General features: G+C 33.8%; 2 protein-coding genes across 7 annotated transcripts; both read left to right on the forward strand.

The window, feature by feature from the left end:
- Positions 1-6,229: 6,229 nt before the first annotated feature.
- Positions 6,230-12,100, forward strand: LOC105950127 (transcriptional corepressor LEUNIG_HOMOLOG). 5 transcript variants are annotated; one of them, XM_088813681.1, is made up of 20 exons: positions 6,338-6,460; positions 6,617-6,657; positions 6,770-6,802; positions 6,891-6,970; positions 7,041-7,138; positions 7,238-7,335; positions 7,529-7,638; positions 7,755-8,026; positions 8,132-8,186; positions 8,273-8,375; positions 8,710-8,759; positions 8,862-9,107; positions 9,739-9,816; positions 9,994-10,132; positions 10,211-10,317; positions 10,466-10,615; positions 10,801-10,956; positions 11,037-11,156; positions 11,306-11,503; positions 11,675-12,100. In XM_088813681.1, the coding sequence occupies exons 8-20, from the start codon at positions 7,803-7,805 to the stop codon at positions 11,819-11,821; spliced, it is 1,773 nt and encodes a 590-aa protein (XP_088669807.1). In that variant the 5' UTR covers positions 6,338-6,460; positions 6,617-6,657; positions 6,770-6,802; positions 6,891-6,970; positions 7,041-7,138; positions 7,238-7,335; positions 7,529-7,638; positions 7,755-7,802; the 3' UTR covers positions 11,822-12,100. The 5 variants fall into 5 exon arrangements, with proteins under 5 accessions (XP_088669803.1, XP_088669807.1, XP_088669806.1 ...); XM_088813680.1 differs by having other exon boundaries at positions 7,041-7,115; XM_088813677.1 differs by lacking the exon at positions 7,041-7,138 and having other exon boundaries at positions 6,230-6,460.
- Positions 12,101-16,044: 3,944 nt separating this feature from the next.
- Positions 16,045-23,574, forward strand: LOC105950194 (transcriptional corepressor LEUNIG_HOMOLOG). Of its 2 annotated transcripts, none has more exons than XM_012973528.2 (19): positions 16,045-16,307; positions 16,883-16,976; positions 17,354-17,451; positions 17,646-17,755; positions 17,872-18,143; positions 18,254-18,308; positions 18,395-18,497; positions 18,820-18,869; positions 18,971-19,171; positions 20,135-20,212; positions 20,595-20,798; positions 21,016-21,154; positions 21,234-21,340; positions 21,551-21,700; positions 22,201-22,356; positions 22,476-22,595; positions 22,723-22,920; positions 23,027-23,170; positions 23,269-23,574. In XM_012973528.2, exons 2-18 carry the CDS (start codon positions 16,942-16,944, stop codon positions 23,168-23,170), a joined length of 2,220 nt encoding a protein of 739 aa, XP_012828982.2. In that variant the 5' UTR covers positions 16,045-16,307; positions 16,883-16,941; the 3' UTR covers positions 23,269-23,574. The 2 variants fall into 2 exon arrangements, with proteins under 2 accessions (XP_012828982.2, XP_088669253.1); XM_088813127.1 differs by having other exon boundaries at positions 16,064-16,307; positions 17,872-18,104; positions 18,251-18,308.
- Positions 23,575-23,998: the final 424 nt, after the last annotated feature.

Raw genomic sequence — 23,998 nt, forward strand, 5'->3', positions numbered from 1 at the left:
AAAATATAATCATTGTTGTTATAATATCCACTTCATTGTCTTTGGACACATGAGAGTTGGTAGTCAATTTTTGAAATAATGAAAATCTACTCTAAACTATGTAGTGCGGACACTTAAACGGTGAGACAGGGAAATGTGGAAACGGACACGGAGAAATGACATATCCAAAATATATAGGAATACGAGAGGTTGGGAGAAACGTTTAAATATTAAAATTATAGGGGTATATTTATAAATATGCTATATAAACATTTATAATTTTTTATTTATTTATTAATTCTTCTTATATTTTTCATAAAAATATATTCAAAATAAGTTTTACTTGCAACTATCAATTTGCAATTGATCATTAAATCGTGTAGATAATTAGAGAAGCAACAAAAATATTTGAAAATCTGCTATTCAAATATGTTTATAACTTTTTAGAAATTGTAAACTGGCCCATAAAAGTGTCCGAACTGTGTCCGAAACGAAACGTGTCTGAAAAATGGAAACATTAAGAAATTGAAGTTTCCATGGGGAAGTTTTTTTTTTTTTTGAAAAAGTTTCCATGGGGAAATTATATGCTACACCAGGTTAATTACACCATGGTTATAGAATCGGAAAATATCGGCATATCGCTTTCCTCTGTGTATCGTATCATATCGTTATCGTAAGATATTTAACCAACTATTAAAAATAATATATATATACACACACACACACATAATAATAATACTATAAAAATGTAAAATTTTATATTTTAAAGTCAAACCACTCATCCCTAATTTCTTAAAAAAAACTAATCTATCATAAAATAGATCATAAATAGGACAAAAGCTGCTCATAGAAATAACATCAACAAAGTTCAAATTTTGATCCACAATTTGTAAAAAAAACTAACCTATCACTCATAAACTTCAATATCAATGTCACTTAATTTATTTTCATCCACCAATTTCAAATGAGTGTCTTCATACCCATGTTCATCAATTTCTTCAACTCCAACTTTGGCCTTTTCCTATTATCTATTATCAATATCAAACTTGGCGTGTAAATTTCTTGTATCTAATATATGTAAGAAAAACATTAAATAATATTGAAATTCGTTTTCAGGCCCTGGTAATGTGAATATTTCGTTTCGTTCTTTTTTCTTTTCTTTTTTAAATTTTTTTTTTAATATTTTGACTAATATCGTAAATATCGTATCGTATCGTGAAATTTCGATACGATATGATATCTCGCGATATTTAACGGTATGTATGCATAGCCGATCATATTATGAGTTGTATCGTTTTGATTGAGACCGTACCGTCTCGCGATATATATCGCGGTATCTCGCGAGATTAACTACTATGATTTACACTGGATGTTTGTTAACCGTAGATAATGTTAAATAACACACCTACTAAGCACACATACACATGAGTGTATGTGATTGTGTCTAGATCTACGGTTAATAATTACCCGGTGTTAATAACCAGGTGTACGATATAATTTTCCGTTTCTGTGCTACATAGACTCTTAAAGATTTTAGATACATAATACCAAAATAATTCACAATTAATGTAAAAATTTAAATTTTAAATGCAGAGCCCATAAAAAGTGGAGAAATTGCATTGGGGTCCATGCATAGGTTAGGGATGGCGGAGACAAGTCATTTGGGAATTAATTCCCTTTGGCCTTTGAATGTGTGGAATGAAGAGAAAACGCAGCTTTAATTTCTCTCTACTTTTCACTTTTACCCCTATTCACGTTTTACACCATATATACTTCTATAAAAATGTTTTTATTACTTCAATAATATTATATTATACTTATGTGGAATATATTGTTTGTCAATCCTATTAATTTCATTTTTTTAACAAAATATTAGAAATTATAAAAAAAAAAAAAAAAATTACTTTATGACGGTTAGACCGTAGTGAAATGCCACGGCATTCTAATATATCAGATTGTTGGACGTTCCAAGCCAATAATACGATAATTATCTTTTTCCTTCCGAGCTATGGCCCTGGCATACAATAGGTCTTATAGATGTGATATCGAATGAAATACATCGGATAATCATATAAAAATATATTAATTATTATATATATAATATATATGTGTCCAATTAACTTAATCCGGTGAATTTATCAGGTGTAACATAGAATAAGGTAACCTTCCGGCAACATATCGAGGAGTCTAACATCTTATTAATTAACTAATTTGACCAATTGAAAATGTCAAGTTATGGTTATTTATAATGTGATACACATATGGGAACATATTTACATTAATTTGTATAAATGAATAATTAATTAAAGTAGTAAAGCAAATAACAGAAAATATAATATAAGGCTGATAGTCTAAACATAGGTATAACCCAAGTCAAAGAATTTATTTTTTTGCAAACCTACCCCAAGAAAGAAAAAGTTCACCATAATCGCTTTTTTGGTATTTTCAATCTGCACCACCTTTATGTTTTCTTCTTCAAGATTCTTCTCGTTGTTAATTTAGGGTAAATAATACTTAATCCCTGTAATTTGAACTTTTTGCATATCACCCCCTGTACTTTCAATATAAGCACATGGCAGTTGGCACCTTCGTAGTTTGAACTTTATATATGAGCACATAATCCCTTATGATATTTCACTTGGTAAATAATAATAATGTTCATTAGGAAGATGAAATTTTTGAAATTACAAGGGTATTATGCGTACAAAGTTCAAACCACAAGGGATTAAGTGCAATTATAGAATTGTGAACACTCACCAATTTTTAAAACAAATGCAATTATCTCAAGTTTTACTCCTATTTAATCGTTTCACAAAAATATCCACAAACACCTCACGTTTGCTCGACAGTCGTTGAAAATTAATTAAATCCAGTAAAAGAATGCGCTTCATCGACATAAAAAAAACCATGAAAACTGCAACAAATATTGGTGTATAAAGTATAAATTAGTTAAACACTATTAACCGTTAGCCTGAGTTTGACATCACTTGTCCACGTGGGGGAGATCCGAGTATGTGCGTCCCAAAATACGAATGTTTTGTGCGCTTGTATATGTTGAATGCACTCTAGAGTTTGCGTCTTTCCTAACACCAGCTGTTTTAGAACAACTGGTAGCGCCTGATATATATCCTACAAACGATAACAAAATCAATGTCACGGATTCGATTCCCAACTAGAGCAATTGCCGAGTAGAGCGAAGAAAATACTAGACACTCAAAATAAATGAGTTATTGGAAATTCTAAACCTTCAAGTTGAAGCCATACCAAAAAGGTGGGGGCACCAAAGTCAATAATATCTTCATTCAATATATATATATATATATATATATATATATATATATATATATATATATATATATATATATAAATCACTTTTTCTTCATAAAATAGATATTAAATATACATACTACACTACAAACAACCATATATATATAAAGTTCCATATATCCTTCCATGCTAAGTTAAATCTCTCTTTTTCATTCATTCCTTAATTCCTCCACCAAAATGTGTATGCAATTTCAAAACCTCTTTTTCATTTGCTTCTCTCTCTAACCTTGAGTACTTTCTCTCTCTTCCCTTCCTTTCATTTGAATGGATATTGATCTCTTGTGTGATCTTGGGGAGTGCTACTTAATTAGCAGGTTCTTCATTTCCAAATTGCATGGCAAAAACAACACTCCACAAAATCATCCCTTCTCCTTCATCACCACCAATTAATCTTCAAATATTCCTTCTCTCTCTTCTTCTTCTCTCTATCTTTGTGGGCTCCACAAGTGATCACCACCCTTCAAAACCCTCATCATCAAACATGGCGGCCACCGCCTCGAACGCTCTTCCATCTCGCCACAATTATCAAACCCTAATTTTTTCGGATTCTTCTACTGCGAGAACAATGAATCTTCGCCATAGACGAAAGAGAGGAAACCGTAAATCCAAAGTAGGGTCGGAGTTTGAAGCAAGTGATCATGAAGTTCCCAGTGGACCAAACCCTATTTCCAACAGGTAATAAAATCGCGGTTTTTCGCTTTTTTTCGAGCTATTTTTTTAATTTCTTCGAGTGGAGTACTCATCAGCTCAGATCATTTTGCTACCGTACGTGGCCGCGGAGGAGAATTTTTTTGTAACGCCGGCCGTTTATATATATGCATAATCTTTCTTTTTCTTTTCCCGTTTAATTTGTTTTGTGAAGTTTATTATTATTTTTCTTTTCTTGAATTATTGTATAGCTTGATCAGTCATACATTTGTATGCACCATGAAAACTCCTATATATATGTTGAGGTGATGGAATGGTATATATATATATATATATATATATATATATATATATATATATATATATATATATATATATATATATATATATATATATATATATATATATATATATATATATATAGCTGCTGCACTTTTGTTCTTATAGGAGTATTTAATTTATATCCATTTGTATATCAATTGAGTTAAAGATTTTAAAACAAGGTTATTAGTTGGATATTAATAATATAATTTAATTTGGTGTGATGAGAAATTATTATACATGTAGTAGTTAAGTTTGTGTCTGGAATTAGGTTTCTGGTTTAGGGTTTCAGTGTTGGAGGGGCAATGATTTAATTATGATTTATGGCAGACCCTTTTTTGTAATTTGCAATAATTATTTGAATGGCACTTTAGCTTTTGGTCTTCTCAAACAGGGCATCCAAGAAAGTGCTAAAGTTGACATATCAATAGTACGAATTATTCCAATATAATCTTCTTTTGTAATTTGTTATTATATTTTGGGTAAATTATGAAAAAACCCATGAGCTTAGACTAAATAACGAAAAACACCCCATCTATTCGTAACAACCAAAATTTCCCTTCTGATTAACTGCTGATCGATTTTTTTAACAGAAAATGTGTACAGTCTATTATACCTTTTGTAAAATAGGTGAGAAATAAAAGAAGATATCTGAAATTGTGCTTTGTCTATTCCCTCGAATAAAAAAAAATCCGTGAAAAGTCACACTCTAAGGGGGTGGTGTATGACGGAGACAAACCTTAGGATTTTTTTTCTAATTATGAATAGGTGGGTGTGTTTTTCGTTATTTAGCCTAAGTTCAGGAGTTTTCGTAATTTACCCATATATTTATATAAAAATGATCGCTATTCTATCGTGTATATATATATTAATATATATATATATATATATATATATATATATATATATATATATATATATATATATATATATATATATCTTATACATTGGCCTACAACCGATTCATTATGCCTTTAATATTTGATATTTGATTGCATTTAATTATAAAAAGAGTTTAGTAGTAAAAAAAAATGATGTGCATGCTTATTGTCAATTATAGATGTGCATTCACGAATAAAATTAAATTTTAGAGTAGAATAAATTTACAAACTAAAATAAAAATATGTTGAGAAGTTAAAATTTGCATGCTACATATAATTATCAATATTGGTCGACCAAAAAGAAAAGCATTTAATAATATTGAAGAAGAAAATGGGCTAATTTTTCAAATCTTGGTTAGGGCCCCAAAATCCGTGGTACCGGCCTTGAAATTTCGTATTTAGTGCATATTTGATGCGTGAGAAAAGAGACATAAGATGTAAGATTTTGTTGGGCAAATGACTTCTTGTGGTAACAATTCTTGAATGTTTTTTTTTTGGAAAATCGTGTCTATGTTTTTATTATTATCAGAAGCATCCCCGAAACTTTTATATATTTACGAAACAACCCTAAAAAAGGAAATTGCAACATACATAGAGACAACCTCAAGAGCAGCCATTTCAAAGTGATGATGAGATTTCAAGGCTAAAAAAGCCAATCATTAATCACATAAATGACAATATGAAGCTACATAACATAAACTCTCTTGCCAAACCGGACCGAGTTCAATATAATCAACCGGATTATTTGTAATAAACGAATTATTTTTTCATTTTTTTTTAATTATGGTTATATAATTATCATCAAAATATAACACTCATGTGAGTATCTAGGGGTAGTACTATTTCCATATTGTGCCAAACAAGGTACTAACAAGTTATTATTAGCAAATTCGGTTCGATTTTGATTTTGGTTTCGGGTTTCTGTTAGGTTCGATTCGGTTTCAGTTCGATATATAATAAAATTCAAAAAATAATAAAACTACAACATTTAATTGGGAGCACTCTGTTATGAAGCCGTTACTCCCGGTTGCACTTCACTAACAATAAAGCAGCTTGACATTCCCAACCCATTTACCAAACCTCACTCCGAACCTCCAGTTCCCAGTCCCCAACCGATACAATTCCCAGCCTTACTCCGAGCCTATGAGTCTATATATATATCTCCAATTTGATTCTCGTTCACATTTCCCACACCCAAGGCTCAGATAACTGCATGATCAGCTATTTTTCTTCTCTCTCTACCAAGCTGTGCTTCCGCTTCCATTTTCACTACAATTCGCTGCTTCAATTTGTTTTTTCTTGGGGTAAGATTTTTGTTTAATTGGAAAAATAAAATTAAATTGAGAAGCGCCGCAGCAGCATCGTTGTAAATGTATTGAATTGTCGGATTACATTCAGAGTCTCGACTGCTGTGACGAATTTGATGATTTTTTTTTTTCATTTTCTGGGTTTTTTGATAGACGAACTTGCGCCATTAACAAGTGATTTGTGAAAGAAAAAAGTGAGTTTGTGTATATATATATATTTTGGAACGATATTTATCTTGGCTTCGTCGGAATTATGTGAATTTAACTGTATTCAATTGTTTGCGGTGCGAAATTTGTTCGGCCTAGGGTTTTTCGCGCGTGTGATCTCTGCAATTGTTGGTGAGTAACTGTAAGATTTCTTGTTTTTGTGCTTCAATTTTTGGACGTTTTGATTAAAATGCAAGTATGTAATTCTTCTTGGGTTCAGTGTCTGCGACGAAGAAATTGTGCGGAATCCATTATTGGAGAAACAATCATGGCGATGACGGACTGGGACGCGAATATGATGTAAGGATTCTCGACTATTCATTTTTTATGCTTGTTTCCTTCAATTTACACTCTTCTCTCTTTGGTGTAGTACTGTCTTGATTTTCTTGTTTCGGCGAAAAATTGGGAAGTACTGCAGTGAATTCACATTGACGAATTAATTGAGGTGGCAACGGCTCATTTGTTGAAGTCAGAAGATCGTTTTCTTTATGATATTTGCTTCACACTGTTTAAAGAGTAGAGGTATCACTGTTGGTTAAGACTTCTGTTTGTGTAATTCTTTTCCAGGCTTGATGTCTACATTCTTGACTATTTCTTGAAAAGAAAATTGTATAATTCAGCCAAAGCTTTCGTGACTGAAGGAAAAGTTGCTACAGATCGTGTAGGTAAGTTTTTCATGCATTATGCTTCAAAATTCGATCTCAGCTACTGGTCCGATGGGTAAGGAATCTATTAGATGTTGTGAAATTGTATTATTTATGCTCGGGAAGTTGGTTGTAAAAACTGAGGTGCGTTCTGTTTCTGGTTTCAGAACCATGGGATGATATCTGAATTTTTTTACAATAATTGTGTTTTTAGCTATTGATACTCCTGAAGGATTCCTTCTTGAATGGTGGTCTGTTTTTTGGGACATCTATATTTCAAGGATAAATGCGAAGCATTCTGAACCAGCTGCAGCTTATATAGAGGTATTTCAAAAATCTGCACTTGGTTTTGGTTCTCTTATTTCAGGTCTCTTATTGTCGCATGCCGTAATTGTATATACGGGAATATCATTTCATTTGGCATTTCCACCTATATTTAGACTCAGCTATATAAGACAAGGGAGCAACAACAACAGCAGCAGCTTCAGATGCAGCATCAGATGCAGCAGTTGCAACACATGCAGCAGCGCGGTGGCCAGTTACAGAGAAGGGATCCGAACCATCCTCCACTCGGTCCCATGAACTCTGAAGGAATGCTGAAAATGTACGAAGAAAGCATGAAGCATCCTCTTTCAATGGATTCAGAGATACCACAGGGCTTTATGGAGGCTAACAGGATGGCACTTCTCAAGTCAGCTTCAAGTCAACAAGAGTAACATTGACTTTTGTCTCATTCGACTTATTTGAATTGAAGTTTATAAATTAGACTATTATAGATCTTTATTTTTTCATATTATTTTTGGTGGGGATGATTCAGGCACTTGATGCAAAGAAATCCTGGAGGCATATCTGCAGCCATGCAGCAAATGCAAGTAAGGCAGCAACTGGCTACTGTAACTACTAAATTCATCTCGTCTGTTTGAAACAACTGTAACCATTTAATTTGTGGTTCTTCTAGGGCATTACAGGAGAGGGTGCGACCCAGAAATCTTTGTCTTTGGACGCATCATCACTTTATGGGCAGGCAATTCTTCAGTCCAAATCTGGACTTGGTGGGGCAGGTAATAAAATTGGTGTTCCATAAGCGCTTCATGTCCTTTCTTTCGAGGGAGGGAAGGAGGGAGGGAGGGAGGGAGGGAGGGAAGGAGGGTTAATTTTACCATTTCCTAAGATATCCAAATAATTATCTTGCAAGTTCAATTACACAAATGTTAAGATGTACCTTTTATTTTCTTATACCAGTAATTTGCAAAAGCCTATTTAGGTATCGTAGTATGTTCCCAAAAGTTATCTGCAATTTCTTTGTTGCTCCATCTGAATCTTAGGCTGAATCTTATGTTTGTTGGCTATTTGACTTGATGTGATGTGAATCGTCATAATTGATTCTTGTTTCAGGGTTGAATCAAGGAGTCGGTGGACTTCCACTGAAGGGTTGGCCTATGACAGTGAGTTTCTTCTGCTTTAGCTATCAATTTTTTTATTTCTTGAGTAATTATCTGGCTTAAGCGAGAAAACTCTCAAGTGCTGATGCTTTCAAGATCATACAGGGGATCGACCAATTAGGGACGAGTTCGGGTTTACAGAAGCCCAACTTGCCGACCCAAAACCAAATTCTTTTAGCTTCACAACAGCAGCAGGCTCTAGCACAAGCTCAGGTACAAGGGAACCTTGGAAATTCATCCAACTATGGATTTGGAGTACCATCTTTTAACTTCAAAGCAAAAGATGGTCAGCCTTTCAAAAAAGGGGTAACTATAGATTTGGAATCTCCGGTGCAATCAAATTCACAAAAGGTAGATTCTGTATCTGAACTGATTTTGTAAGCAACATTTGTCCACTTAACATCTGTGTGTGCATTTCGTGAATGTTTTGTCTTGGTGGAAAAGGCTGAACAAATCATCTTGTTGATTTTACCAAGAGTTGACACACAGTAACATCTATCTTTAAGATGATCAAACATTTTAGTTCGTATATATTATTTCTCTCCAAACCCTTCAGCCTGAAAGGAGACATTTTTCCTTTTCAAATCTGACACAATGTTATCAATTGTGATAATATATAATTATCAAGTTCGGGTGTACCTAAGGAACAATTTTTTTTAACGCAAACTAATATATTGCATTCCAGCTTACAGCTAATATTATGAGTTAATGATATTGTTCATAATATATTATTTGTTGCAGTTGCTACTATATTTAGTTACTCGTTCCTGGCAATGCTATTTATCCTTAAACAGTGGCTTTAAATTCTCCGTTGGTTGCTACTCTTCTTTTTGCTGAATTTCATGCCTCTTTAAGAATTTTGTGGAGATTTATGCCTCTTCGTCTTTTAATCTTCACGTTTAATATTTTTGGGGATCTGATAACTTATTCATATTCATCTTTTCTATATGCTTCCAAATAAAACATATGTCATCCTGAGCAGAAGACGAAAATGACCCAAATGCAACAGTCTTCCTCTCAACAACAGTATCAGTTGCAGCAGCCACAACAAATGCAACAGGTCAGTTCATTCTTGTGCAACTTGTTCGCTGAACAATTTGAGTAACCTATCAGTTGATTTCATAACTTCCCCCGTCAGAAAAATCACAACATTGTTTTCAAGCAACTATTCTTTGTATTCTAATTGGTGCAACATGCATTATGTTCGTCTATTCATAGTTGTACTATCTTTGTACAGGATGACTTGGAGAATTTCGGAGATGTTGGTGGTCTTGAAGATAATGTAGAATCCTATTTGTCAAATGATGGCGAGGACGGAAATATGTATGGCTCTTTAAAACAGACTCATGCTGAGCATAAAACTGAGACTTCTAAAGGTGGTCTTATATTATGTTTCTCCTGCTTAATGTCGACTTCCAGTGCAACAATTTCACATGATTTATGTCTACTTGCAGGTTATTCATTTGAAGAAGTTGGTTGTATAAAAGCAAAAAACAAAGTGACTTGTTGCCATTTTTCATCAGATGGGAAGTTGTTGGCTAGTGCCGGGGATGACAAAGAGGTATAAGTTTCAATGTGGATGTTTGTTTTGCATGTTTGTTTTTCATTAGTCTTATACATGCCCTTACTAAGACTAATTATCTGCCATTTACCCAAAGTTTCATGTTTTTCCTTCTGATTTCACTTATACCTCTTGGCTCTTGAATTAGGCTGTTATTTGGAATATGGATACTCTGCAAACATATACCACAATGAAAGAACATCAAAACTCAGTTACGGATGTTCGCTTCCAGCCAAATTCTACTCAGCTTGCGACAGCTTCATTTGACAAATCCGTGAGAATATGGGATGCTGCTCACGTAATCATATTTTTTTATGCCTTCCTAAAAAAGCACAAATTCAAAATTTTAAAGTACTTTAAAGTTTTAAAGCCATTTTAGTTTCCCAATACACTTCACCAATTCAAGATAGGAGTTTGTATGTTGATAAATCTGCATTTGTTTATTGAAGTTATAAGTACTTACTCTATTTAATTCTTGTGCAGCCCAGATATTGTGTGCATGCTTACACAGGTCATACTTCCCATGTCATGTCCCTTGACTTCCATCCTGAGAAGAATGATCTTTTCTGTTTCTCTGATGGTAAAAACGAGATAAATTATTGGAGTATGAGCCCATTTTCACACACTCGAATTTCCAAGGTTGGGCGTCTAACTCTTTTATTCCTTTTTTCTTTCGTGTCTTTTATCTGCTTATCCAACATCATCTGTTTCATGCACAGCAAGAAGGCAGTGGTCAAGTGAGGTTTGAACCTAGAACTGGACAACTGTTGGCAGCTGCATCAGACAAGGTGGTTTCCGTATTTGATGTTGAAACCGACAAGCCAACACAGTCTTTTCAGGTTTGTTCATTATATTTACATCTCGGTGAGGATTTTAAGTATTTAATGGCGATGTTTAGTGCAGTGAGTAAACTTATAATTCGCTGTATTTTCATTATATTTGTTGCTGCCTTTATTTGTTATGTTAAAAGTTTTGGTGATCTTTTAAGGGGCATTCTGGTGTGGTCAATGACATTTGCTGGGATGTTAATGGAGACCACTTGGCTTCTGTGAGTGAGGACTGCATTAAAGTTTGGTCGGTTAAATCTGGAAAGTGCATCCGTGAACTCAACTCCGTTGGGAACAAATTTTACTCTTGTGTTTTTCATCCAAGTCATTCTGCTATCTTGATCGTAGGAGGATTGGGGGTAATCAATCAATCTCTCTCTCTCTCTCTGCTACACCCCAGGCTTGTGGTGGCATGTTCTCTCAGAATCACACATTCACATTTGAGATTAATTCCTAATGGCTATGACAACAGTTTTTAATTTATTTTTTTTGAATAATAAAAATAAACGTTACGTTGATGATGCATGCAGTCTTTGGATTTCTTGTTCGTGTCGGAGAACAGAAGGTTGACGACAATCACTGTACACGAGAACATAGTTGCAGCTTTGGCGCAGTCCCCTGTGACAGGAATGACTGCCTCTGCTAGCCACGATAACACCGTCACCTTGTGGAAATAGTGCAGAATTTGCTGGTCGGAAAGCTTCATATAGATCTGCAAGTTGTGGATATAGTAAGAAATATATCAGTTTATATCACCATCGATCTTATGTATATAAAAATCATCATCAATGCATATAATATGACCACAAAAATACCAGATTAGTTTTAAAATTCTAATTAGCGTTTTCGTTTTATACATAGTTTCTTAGCTGGTACAATTTGTAAGAAATAGAAAATATCGATGGGTACAGTGATTACAAATTTTGAACAAGTTTTATGATAGTATTCATTCTGAATATCGATCGAATCCAAATTTCGTGAATTCTGATAGAGTTCAGCTGAAAGTTGTCATATTTTTTTGCTTCTATATAGCAATGGGAATTAAATTGACATGATTATATTAAATCCAAATGTCTTAGGTTTGAATAAATACAATAGCTAGAAGTCCCTATATTTTTTCTAAGCTAAAAGTCTCTTTCCTTCTTCTTCACCTATTTTCATCTTTCTTCACGAGATTAAATACTAAAACGAAGAACACACAAATTTCTGAGTTTCTATGCGTATTTGTGGGTCAAATACTTTCGAAGCAAACAAACAAACTCGTTTGGATAAACTTCGTTATCGTGCAATAGCTCGTAAGATTGAATGAGTGACGTAAACCAAATTAAGCATAAACCATGACATGTTCAAAAAAGCTTTGACAAAGAAATTCGAACTGGGCCTTGTTTGAGGATTATTGACATTCAATTAAGTGGAAGTGAGATATAAGGCCCCACCAAATAAATTTTTGTTGGCTTTTTTTGTGTTTTCATAGAATTGTTTTAGTGCAGTAAACTAAGAAGTCTTTCAAATATAATGCTATTACTTATTAGTAATAAGTACATTAAATTGTTTTTTGAAGGGGTGAATTAGCAGTATTCGGTGTTTTCCACCCTGACATCTTAAAATTGGCGAAGCCCACCCTTAAAATATGCATCTCATGGCAAGATGCACCCTACCTCAATTTCTAGTAACATTTTAGCAAAAAAGAATCAATATATCGCGATATTTTACAATATTGAAGGAATTTTCATCATTCTTTATATTTTGTTTACTTACTTAATATTATTTAATTATTTTACATATATACATATTTAAAATATAACTGATGATTTATTTTATATGTTTTGCATCGAAGCAAAAATGTATATATAATTTCTAATTTTGAGTCGATTTCAATTTTCAGAATAATTTAAAATTCCTAATTTCCATAAAATTAATATTTTATTAAAAAATTAAAAATAGAATAAGAATTGTAGAACATTAGTATTATTTTTAAATGTCTAGACTCTAGTTGATAGAAATTAAATATATTATTTAGAATAAAACTTTAAATTGTTTTTTACATAAGTTAAAATATCGTGATATATTGATTTTTGGGTTTAAATCGCACAATAAAAAAATGATGAGGGTGCATTGTGCCACGAGAAATACGAATTAAGGGTGGACATTGCTAGTTTTGAAATGTGAGGGTGCAAAGTAGACACGGCCACGGACTCGGTTTGACCCGGACCCGACCCAAAGACCGCCCTACCCCGCCATGTTGACCATTGACCCAGACCCGGACCCGATAGAGTATTGGTCGGTTTTGGGTCCCGATTTTTTGGATCCGAGACCCGGCGGGGGGACCCGAGAACCCGATCCGAGTACCCGTCGGGTCCACACGAATTTTAAGTAAAATAAATAACACCAAAAAATGCTGAGTTGGGAGTTCGAACCAGAGTTATGGGTCGGTTTCGGATCCCGATTTATTGGACCCGAGACCCGACGGTCCACCCGAATTTTAAGTGTAATAACACCAAAATATGTTGAGTTTGGAGTTCAAACACGAGTGGCCCGAGTGGTTTAGTAGATTTTGTAGATCCTCAAAAAAAGAAATAAGTAAAGTTCCAGCATTGAGTGACAAATGGGAAATTTATGGAAAGTTACAATCCCCACCACGGAATAGTGCACCTACACGTCTTCATCGCCGTTGTTTTTCGACCGGAAGACCAAGAGCTAACTATCGAGACTTTGGCCTATCCGAACACATACTTCGTGAAATGGTTCACGCATGTTTGTTGTCAGGAGCAACAAGATCAAGTTGGTAATGATTAACCTTTTATTTCATAGTGCTAACCACTCAGGCAAAATAACTTATTATAATACTCAGAAACTATAATTATATAAATATAAATAACACTGTAAAATGATTATAATAATTGTATAACTAATATTTAATAAATTACTAATTGTCATGTTCATTATTATTATTATATTAAAATTATCCACTAATAACAAATGCATGTATATTTAATTTTGGAAAAATATAAAAAATTACGATTAAATTTAAAATAAAAATTGAATTTTGATTTTTTTTAATTTTGAACTTTTGAAAAATTTCTCAATTATTATTTTCACTTATAAATTCCCCTAATCCAATCTTCACAACTTTCATATTATTTAGTTTATGTCTCAAGATCTTAATCGTTTCATTTTTTTTTCTAAAATTATTTACTATTTAAATTCAATATTTCTTTTTTTGTAATTTTGAATTTAAAGTTAATCTTAAGTTTTTTCAAGTTTCAATTTAAGTTTTTTTTTTCTTTTTTTTTTTGTAATTATTTTTTGAATTTTTTTTAAAAAAACTGATTTGGACCCGAACCCACCTCCCCACAGGTCGGTTTTGGGTCCCCTAAAAGTTGGATCCGGACCCGGCAGGTACGACCTGGACCCGGATCCGACCCGCCCCGTGGTCGTGTCTAGTGCAAAGCGCCAATTAGGGTTAGTTATGGTGTGCAAAGAGCAATTCACCCTCTTTTAAAGTAAGTAATACAATTTTATAATATATTTTGTAATTCATATGAAAAATATAAATATCGTATAGTCAAGTAAATTAAAACCTTATAAAATATTAATATCTATCAGAAACGTATGCTGCATTTTTTTTATAAGAAAATCTATGTTTCAATTTGTTGTTTCTACTTTTTTTTTAATTACGTTTTGTCGAGCTCTCTTTTAGATTGTCTTGCATGTTATGCAAAAGATAGAAAAATATTGTGAAAATTTTAATTCTATAAGAATTTGGAACAAAAGATTATAAACTAATGTAATTTCTGAAATTTCGTCGATTTTGAGGCATTCCAAAATCGGAGAATTTTTGCATTCCGATTTTTTGGACGAAAATTGGAATACATTTTTTATTTCCGAAAAATTTTGATTTTTTTTTCAAAAAAGCTCTTTTCCACTCAATTCCCTCCGAGTTCCACCCCTACGTGTGTGGTGTTAAATAAGGAAAATGATTTTTTTTTAATGTTTGTGTTTTATTAATTTTTATTAAAAATATTAATGTCATTACCTATTTAATACCTACTAGCAATTCTTCTCGTGCGATGCACTGCTAGCATTCAAAAAGGAAGAAAATTTAGATATATAATAATTAAATTATGTTAAAAATAAATAAATTATACTATATTAAAATAATTAATTGTGAATTTTAAATTACCATTGTAACATTAATATTCCTACAAATATGATCATACAAATCCCGACAAAAATACGTAGATTTAAAGTTACACAACTTCCGTTTAGTTGTAATATGTAAGAAATATTAACCACAAAATAAATTGTTTACAAAAAAAAAAAGAAAAAAAAAAAAAAGAAAAAAAACCTATATGCGAGTGGATTAAGATTTTCCTAGCCGATTTGCAAATCTAAACAATGAAAGTCATTAGAGAAAAAAAGACTGAAAAATAAGAGATATAATTAATTTTAATTTTTTTCTACAAATATGTTATTCCTATTTCTTAGTTTTAGATATAAGATTTTATATATAAAAGGGTTAACTGCAAAAAATCCCCTAAACTTTGGACGTTTTTGCGCTTTACCCCCTGAACGGAAAAAAGTTGCACGGGCATACCTGAACTCCGATTTTCTTAGCACCGATGTCCAAAATGTCCATTTTTGGCCAAAATTGACCGGAAGTCAAATCACGTGCCTCACACGTGACTTTAGCTGGGGTAAATTAGTATTTTTCTTTTACACCAATTTTCTTCCTTTTCTTTTCAATAAATATAAATAAATCTTAAAAATAAAAAAATAAAAAAAGAAGAATAAGTTTCTTCTTCCCGTCACCATCATCCCCAACCAAGCTCAGCCAAGAGTTAATATTCGAAAAATATTCGAAAAATAGCATACAAGTAAAACTTAGTTAAACCTAGATAAACTTCAAAGCCTCGGTCACACAACCGCAGCTTCGGAGCAGTGTTATGAGTCCACACGAAGTCTCCTGAAGCCATACAACTCCCAACCTTAAACCGAGCCTAGAGCCTATATATATCTCTCAAATTTGATTCTCCTTCACATTCCCACACCTAAGGCGATTGGTTTTCCAGCTATTTTTTGTTTAGGAATTCACGTAGCCGCCTTTCGTCTTCACCAGAACTTGCGAATTCTACTTCTCTTCGTCTGCAACTTCGTTTTGGGGTAAGATTCTAGATGTTTGTTTAATTGGAAAACAAAAAAAATTAATAGGATTTTTGAGAATTGCCGTAGCATCATTGTAATGTATTGAATTGTCGGATTTTTATTTATTTTTTTGATAGAAAATTTTGTCGGATTACATTCCTAGTAGTTAAGGAGAAGCTTAATTGAATTTCAGTGTAACGATTGCTGTGACGAATTTGGTGAGTGTTTTTTTAACGGAGAATTGTGAAAAAAAAAAGTGAATTTTGGTGAGTATTTTTTCAACGGAGAATTTCAGGGTCACGATTCCTAGTAATTAAAGGAGAAGCTGTAACTGAGAATTTAAGACATTCAGACGTGAATTTTGAAAAAAAAGTGAGTATATATATATGTATTTTTTTTTCCTTCCGGAATGATATTTTTTCTGGCTTCGTTGGGATTAAGTGAATTTTAATTTTTGTGGTGCGAAATTAGTTCGACCTAGGGTTTTCGGGTGGGAATTTTTCAACGTAGAGTGTGATTTCTGTTATTTTTGGTGAGTGAGTTTATGATTTCTCGTTTCTGTGCTTATTTTTGCTCGTTTGTCTTGGTTTCAGCGTGAGACAAGTGTCTGACGGAGAAGAATTTTGCGGAATCCCTTGTTGAAGAAACGATCATGTCGCTGACTAGTAATTGGGAAGCGGATAAGATGTAATGATTCTTGACTATTTAGTTTGTATTGTTGTCTCTTTAAATTTACACTCGGGGTAGTATTAAGAATGGGAACCAGGAGAATCTTTTCTCTCTTGGCAAAAAATTGGGAAGTGCTCTAAGTTATGTGATTGAATTCATGAGAATAGGAAAACAATACTAAATTCTAGTAGGTGGCAACATTGTCGAAATATAATTGAGTTGGTAGGTGGAAGCAGCTTATTTGTTTCAGTCAGAAGATCTTCTTCTCTATGACTATTTGCTTCACATTGTTCTGGCAGACTGACAAAAAAATTCCGTTGGACTGTGTGTATTTTATTTAAATAGCAGAGGATCACTGCTGGTTAAGACTTCTGTTTTTTTTCTTTTTCTTCCAGGCTTGATGTCTACATTCATGACTATTTCTTGAAAAGAAAATTGTATAATTCAGCCAAAGCTTTCGTGACTGAAGGAAAAGTTGCTACAGATCCTGTAGGTAAGTTTTTCATGCATTATGCTTTAAAATTCGATCTCAGCTACTGGTCCGATGGGTAAGGAATCTATTAGATGTTATGAAATTGTATTATTTATGCTCGGGAAGTTGGTTGGAAAAACTGAGTTGCTTTCTGTTTCTGGTTTCAGAACCATGGGATGATATCTGATTTTTTTTACAATTAATTGTGTTTTTAGCTATTGATACTCCTGAAGGATTCCTTCTTGAATGGTGGTCTGTTTTTTGGGACATCTATATTTCAAGGGAAAATGCAAAGCATTCTGAACCAGCTGCAGCTTATATAGAGGTATTTCAAAAATCTGCACTTGGTTTTGGTTCTCTTATTTCAGGTTTCTTATTATCGCATGCCGCAATTGTATATACGGAAATTTCATTTCATTTGGCATTTCCACCTATATTTAGACTCAGCTATATAAGACGAGGGAGCAACAACAACAGCAGCAGCTTCAGATGCAGCATCAGATGCAGCAGTTGCAACACATGCAGCAGCGCGGTGGCCAGTTACAGAGAAGGGATCCGAACCATCCTCCACTCGGTCCCATGAACTCTGAAGGAATGCTGAAAATGTACGAAGAAAGCATGAAGCATCCTCTTTCAATGGATTCAGAGATACCACAGGGCTTTATGGAGGCTAACAGGATGGCACTTCTCAAGTCTGCTTCAAGTCAACAAGAGTAACATTGACTTTTGTCTCATTCGACTTATTTGAATTGAAGTTTATAAATTGGACTATTATAGATCTTTACATTTTCTTGTCATATTATTTTTGGTGGGGATGATTCAGGCACTTGATGCAAAGAAATCCTGGAGGCATATCTGCAGCCATGCAGCAAATGCAAGTAAGGCAGCAACTGGCTACTGTAACTACTAAATTCATCTCTTCTGTTTGAAACAACTGTAACCATTTAATTTGTGGTTCTTCTAGGGCATTACAGGAGAGGGTGCGACCCAGAAATCTTTGTCTTTGGACGCATCATCACTTTATGGGCAGGCAATTCTTCAGTCCAAATCTGGACTTGGTGGTGCAGGTAATAAAATTGGTGTTCCATAAGCGCTTCATGTCCTTTCTTTCGAGGGAGGGAGGGAGGGAGGGAGGCAAGGATAATTAATTTTACCATTTTCTAAGATATTCAAATAATTATCTTGCAAGTTCAATTACACAAATGTTAAGATGTACCTTTTATTTTCTTATACCAGTAATTTGCAAAAGCATATTTAGGTATCGAAGTATGTTCCCAAAAGTTATCTGCAATTTCTTTGTTGCTCCATCTGAATCTTAGGCTGGCTCTGATGTTTGTTGGCTATTTGACTTGATGATGTGAATCGTCATAAATTTGATTCTTGTTTCAGGGTTGAATCAAGGAGTCGGTGAACTTCCACTGAAGGGTTGGCCTATGACAGTGAGTTTCTTCTGCTTTAGCTATCAATTTTTTTATTTCTCGAGGAATTATCTGGCTTAAGCGAGAAAACTCTCAAGTGCTGATGCTTCAAGATCATACAGGGGATCGACCAATTACGGACGAGTTCGGGTTTACAGAAGCCCAACTTGCCGACCCAAAACCAATTTCTTATGGCTTCACAACCACAGCAGGCTCTAGCACAAGCTCAGGTACTAGGGAACCTTGAAAATTCACCCAACTACGGATTTGGAGCACCAAGGGGTAACTTTAATGCAAAAGATGGTCAATCAAATTCACAGAAGGTAAGTACTGTCCCTGACCTGATTTTGTAAACGACATTTGTCCACATAATCTTTATGCATTTTGGTGAATGTTTTGTCTTGGAGGAAAGTGTATCTTTCTTATAGATGGAAAAAGGACTGAACAATGCAATCGTCCTTTTTGTTTAGCTTCATGTACACCTATGGGCTAGTAGGACACTATTTTCTGGTGCAATAGAACTGCTTGAGTTTTGTTCAGTCTTAGTTGTAATTCTACATTTATATTCTCCGACATTTACACTCAGAGATGGGAACAGTTATTTGATTTTTTTTTTAATTGGCTCTATTGGAAGATAATGTTTTGGAAAATACTTAGTTGATTTTACCAATACACACGCTAACATCTATCCTTAAGATGATCAAACATTTTAGTTCGTATATATTACTTCTCTCCACACCCTTCGCCTGAAAGGAAACATTTTTTCCTTTTCAAATCTGATGCAATGTTATCAATTGTTGTAATATATAATTATTATGTTTGTGTGTGTTCTTTATGAACTAATTCTTTTTATGCAAACTAATGTATTGCATTCCAGCTTATAGCTGATGTTGTGAATTAATGATATTGTTAAAAATCACCGAGTTCCTATAAATTTAGGGCCAAATTATTTATTGTCGCTGTTTATTGCTACTATATTTAGTTACTTGTTCCTGGCAATGCTATGTAATCTTAAATAGTGGCTTGAAAGTCTCCCTTTGTTGTTTCTCTTCTTTTTGCTGGATTTCATGCCTCTTTTAAGTTTTTTGTTTCTCATTTTGAGGTAAAAATTGAGCCTCCCATTGCCCTAGGTAGTGAAATTTATGCCTTCTTCTTTTTAAGTATTTGTGCACCTTCAAGAATGTAACTGTCCCTTCGTCGAGTTTAATCTTTTTGAAGATATGATAAATTCTTCATATTCGTCTTTTCTATATGCTTGCAAATTAAAAGTTTGTCATCCTGAGCAGATGATGAAAATGGCGCAAATGCAGCAGTCTTCCTCTCAACAACAGGATCAGTTGCAGCAGCCGCAGCAATTGCAACAGGTCAGTTCATTCTTGTGAAACTTGATCCGATTTTGTTGGCTGAACAATGAAAAAAGATTCATATGTCATATGTGGCAATTTGTGTGAAGTAACCTATCAGTTGATTCCGTAACTACTCGTGTCAGAACAATCACAACATTTTTTTTTCTTATTCTTGTGATTATCCTGTCTAGTTGCTTGAAAATTGTATGAATTGCTTAATTGGAGGGATTTTATAGGCATAGATTATGGCTATCAAATCAATCATATTGATTGTGTCTATTTTCCTTTTATTGTATTTCTTAGTAAATATCTCCTTGGTTTGTATAATAAAATACACAAATCTTTTCTCATTACGTCTCTTCACAAAAATAATGAGGACGTTTGCTTTAACCTGAAACAGAACAACAAGAAAAGGAGACAACAATCTTCATCTGGACCTGCCAACAGTACAGGTACTGGAAATACCGCAGGCCGTTCTCCGGGCTCACCACAGTCAACACATACACCTGGTGCTGGAATCAAACATGTCAATAACGTGCCCAAGAGTATGATGATGTACAGTGCAGCTGGAGTTGGTGGAGTTGCATCATCTGCACACGAACTAGTAAGATTGGATTTATCATTTGTTTCAATTGTTTTTCAATTTGTGGTATCACCTTCTAGACATACTAATACGGGACCTTTCAGATATTACTGGTCATCTATTATGCTTTTTTTTTTTCAAGCTACTATTCAGAGATTTATCTTCGAAAAATCTGAATTCTAATTGGTGCAACATGCAATGCGTCCCATCTGTTCGTATTTGTACTTTCTTTGTACAGGATGACTTGGGGAATTTTGGAGATGTTGGTGGTCTTGAAGATAATGTAGAATCCTATTTATCTAATGATGGCGAGGACGGAAATATGTATGGCTCTTTAAAACAGACTCATGCTGAGCATAAAACGGAGACTTCTAAAGGTGGTCTCATATTATGTTTCTCCCGCTTAATGCCAACTTCCAGTGCAACAATTTCACATGATTTATGTCTTATTTGCAGGTTTTTCATTTGGAGAAGTTGGTTGCATACGAGCAAAAAACAAAGTGGCTTGTTGCCATTTTTCATCAGATGGGAAGTTGTTGGCTAGTGCCGGGCATGACAAAAAGGTATAAGTTGGTTCCTAGAAAATTGCCTTCTCAACATAAGTTTCAATGTGGATGTCATTGTCTTCTATTGTTGTTTTGCACGTTTGTTTTTGGATGCAGTTACGTGTCTTAATTTTCTATTTTATACTTTCTTATACATGCATTACTAGATTTAGTGTCTGCCCACATTTTCCTTCTGATTTCGCCTGTTCTTCGTGGTTCTTGAACTAGGCTGTTCTTTGGAATATGGATACTCTGCAAACACAGAATACGATGGAAGAACATCAATACTTAATTACGGATGTTCGCTTCCGGCCAAATTCTACTCAGCTGGCAACAGTTTCATTCGACAAGTCCGTGAGAATATGGGATGCTACTAATGTAATGATATCATTCCCTCAATCTGATATTCATTTTTATATTTTTATGCCTTCATATTTTAATATCTATGCAATTCAATCTAGCCTTCATATTTTAACATCTATGCAATTCAACCTAGGTCAATTGTCTGGTCTTTGTTTAGGCAAAGATTATTTTCCCCCACGTACAATTGTTTTTGCTTTTGTCATCTTTGAATACATTTTTTACCCTTTTCTCAATATTAAATGCAGCCTATGATCTATCATTTTTACATTTTTTTATTTTATATTATTATATAAACACACACACACACGTACATATAACTAAAAGCATCTTGACGACACACTAATATTTCTCCTGAAAAGCACAACACATTGCTTTTAAGTTTTAACTCCCATTCTAAGTTCCCAATACACTTCACCAATTCTAAATAAAAGACCAAGCGTAGGAGTTTGTATTCTGATAATTCTGCATTTATTTACTGAAATTACAAGTACTTACTCTATTTAATTATTGTGCAGCCAAGCTATTGTCTGCATACTTATACAGGTCATACTTCCCATGTCATGTCCCTTGATTTCCATCCTAAGAAGAATGACCTTTTCTGTTTCTCTGATGGTAAAAACGAAATAAATTATTGGAGTATGAGCCCATTTTCGCGCACTCGGATTTCCAAGGTTGGGCGTCTAACTCTGTTATTTCTTTTATTTTTCTTGTCTTTTATCTGCTTATCCAACATCATCTGTATTTCTGGAGGTGTTAATTTGAAGTTAATCTTCTCGTGTTTCATGCACAGCAAGGAGGCAGTGGTCAAGTGAGGTTTCAACCTATAACTGGACAATTTTTGGCAGCTGCATCAGACAAGTTGGTTTCCATATTTGATGTTGAAAACGACAGGCCAATACATTCTTTTCAGGTTTGTTCATTATATTCGCATCTCGGTTTAATTATTCCGATGCTTCGTGCAGTGAATAAACTTGTAATTCTGTGTATTTTGTTGCTGCCTTTCTTTGTTATGCTAAAAGTTTTGGTGATCTTTTTAGGGGCATTCTGGCGTGGTCAATAACATTTGCTGGGATGTCAATGGAGACCACTTGGCTACTGTGAGTGAAGACTGCATTAAAGTTTGGTCGTTAAAATCTGGAGAGTGCATCCGTGAACTCAACTCCGATGAGAACAAATTCTACTCTTGTGTTTTTCATCCAAGTTATTCTGCTATCTTGGTTGTTGGGGGGTTGCGGGTAATCATCACTCTCTCTCTCTCTCTAATCATCTCTCTCTCTCTCTCCAACAATTTTTTTTTTATTTTAAAAAATAAAAATAAACGTTGATGATGCATGCATGCAGTCTTTGGAGTTGTGGAACATGGCGGAGAACAGAAGCATGACAGTCCCAGCACACGAGAACATAATTACGGCTTTGGCTCAGTCAACTCGGACAGGAATGATTGCCTCTGCTAGCCATGATAGCTCCGTCAAGTTGTGGAAATAGGTACAACAAAGATCTGCAAACTTGTGTTTCACGGGTCATCTTCAATATTATATCAGTACTTAACATCACCATCTGTTATGTCTCGATACTTTTTTCAGGTTATCAACAGTTTGACAAGTACATCAACAAAAGTTTTTGATGAACATATAGATAGATATATAGATAGAGTAGATAGTTTCCTCTCAAAGGGACTGGAATATTTATAAATAAATATTATCAATGCTTAATATCAGTACAAAAAATCAGATTAGTTTTGAAATTCTAACCAACGGTTTTTCGTTTTTGCAAATAGTTTCGTAGCTGGTACAACTTGTATGAAATAGAACATATCAAGGGGTACGGTACGGTGGTTACAACTTTAGACCAAATTTTATTGATAGTTATAGTCATTTTTTTATTCTAAATATTGATTGAATCCAAATTCTCTAAATTCTGTTCAAGATATTATAGATTTCCATACTATTAATTATTGGGGGTGGGATAAAGCTAAAGGCCCCATCAAATACATTTTTGTTGGATTTTTCGATACTTTTTTCGTAAATCTACTGCCATGTTTTTTAAAATATTTAATATTTAAATTTTTTGGTTGTTAATTAGCATCCAATTTTGAAACAAGCTTTTATCTAAAGGGACATTCATCCTTCTCACTTGTCTTTCGCATGCATGTATGAATTGCATAAGTTATTGTGTTTTGACGGATGAACAATATTTTATTAGAATATTGAATTTTCAGAAGTGAACTGTAATTTCGAGTATCGATCCACATGTACCTATAAATTCTAATGATAAGTAATGTAACTATATTACTTTTTAATATTATCTAACTCG

This window comes from Erythranthe guttata, chromosome 14 (assembly GCF_056151865.1).
Source record: "Erythranthe guttata isolate IM_541 chromosome 14, IM_541, whole genome shotgun sequence".
In the NCBI taxonomy this organism is placed as follows: Eukaryota; Viridiplantae; Streptophyta; class Magnoliopsida; order Lamiales; family Phrymaceae; genus Erythranthe; species Erythranthe guttata.

Excerpts from the sequence above, each read along its gene's own strand:
- LOC105950127 (XM_088813677.1), top strand. The coding sequence starts at position 6,939 with ATGGCGATGACGGACTGGGACGCGAATATGAT. Across the intron at positions 8,027-8,131 it reads TCAGCTTCAAGTCAACAAGA|GCACTTGATGCAAAGAAATC; the intron begins GTAACATTGACT and ends GGGATGATTCAG. Across the intron at positions 8,187-8,272 it reads CAGCCATGCAGCAAATGCAA|GGCATTACAGGAGAGGGTGC; the intron begins GTAAGGCAGCAA and ends TGGTTCTTCTAG.
- LOC105950194 (XM_012973528.2), top strand. The coding sequence starts at position 16,942 with ATGTCGCTGACTAGTAATTGGGAAGCGGATAAGAT. Across the intron at positions 16,977-17,353 it reads AATTGGGAAGCGGATAAGAT|GCTTGATGTCTACATTCATG; the intron begins GTAATGATTCTT and ends TTTTTCTTCCAG. Across the intron at positions 22,596-22,722 it reads GGCCAATACATTCTTTTCAG|GGGCATTCTGGCGTGGTCAA; the intron begins GTTTGTTCATTA and ends TGATCTTTTTAG.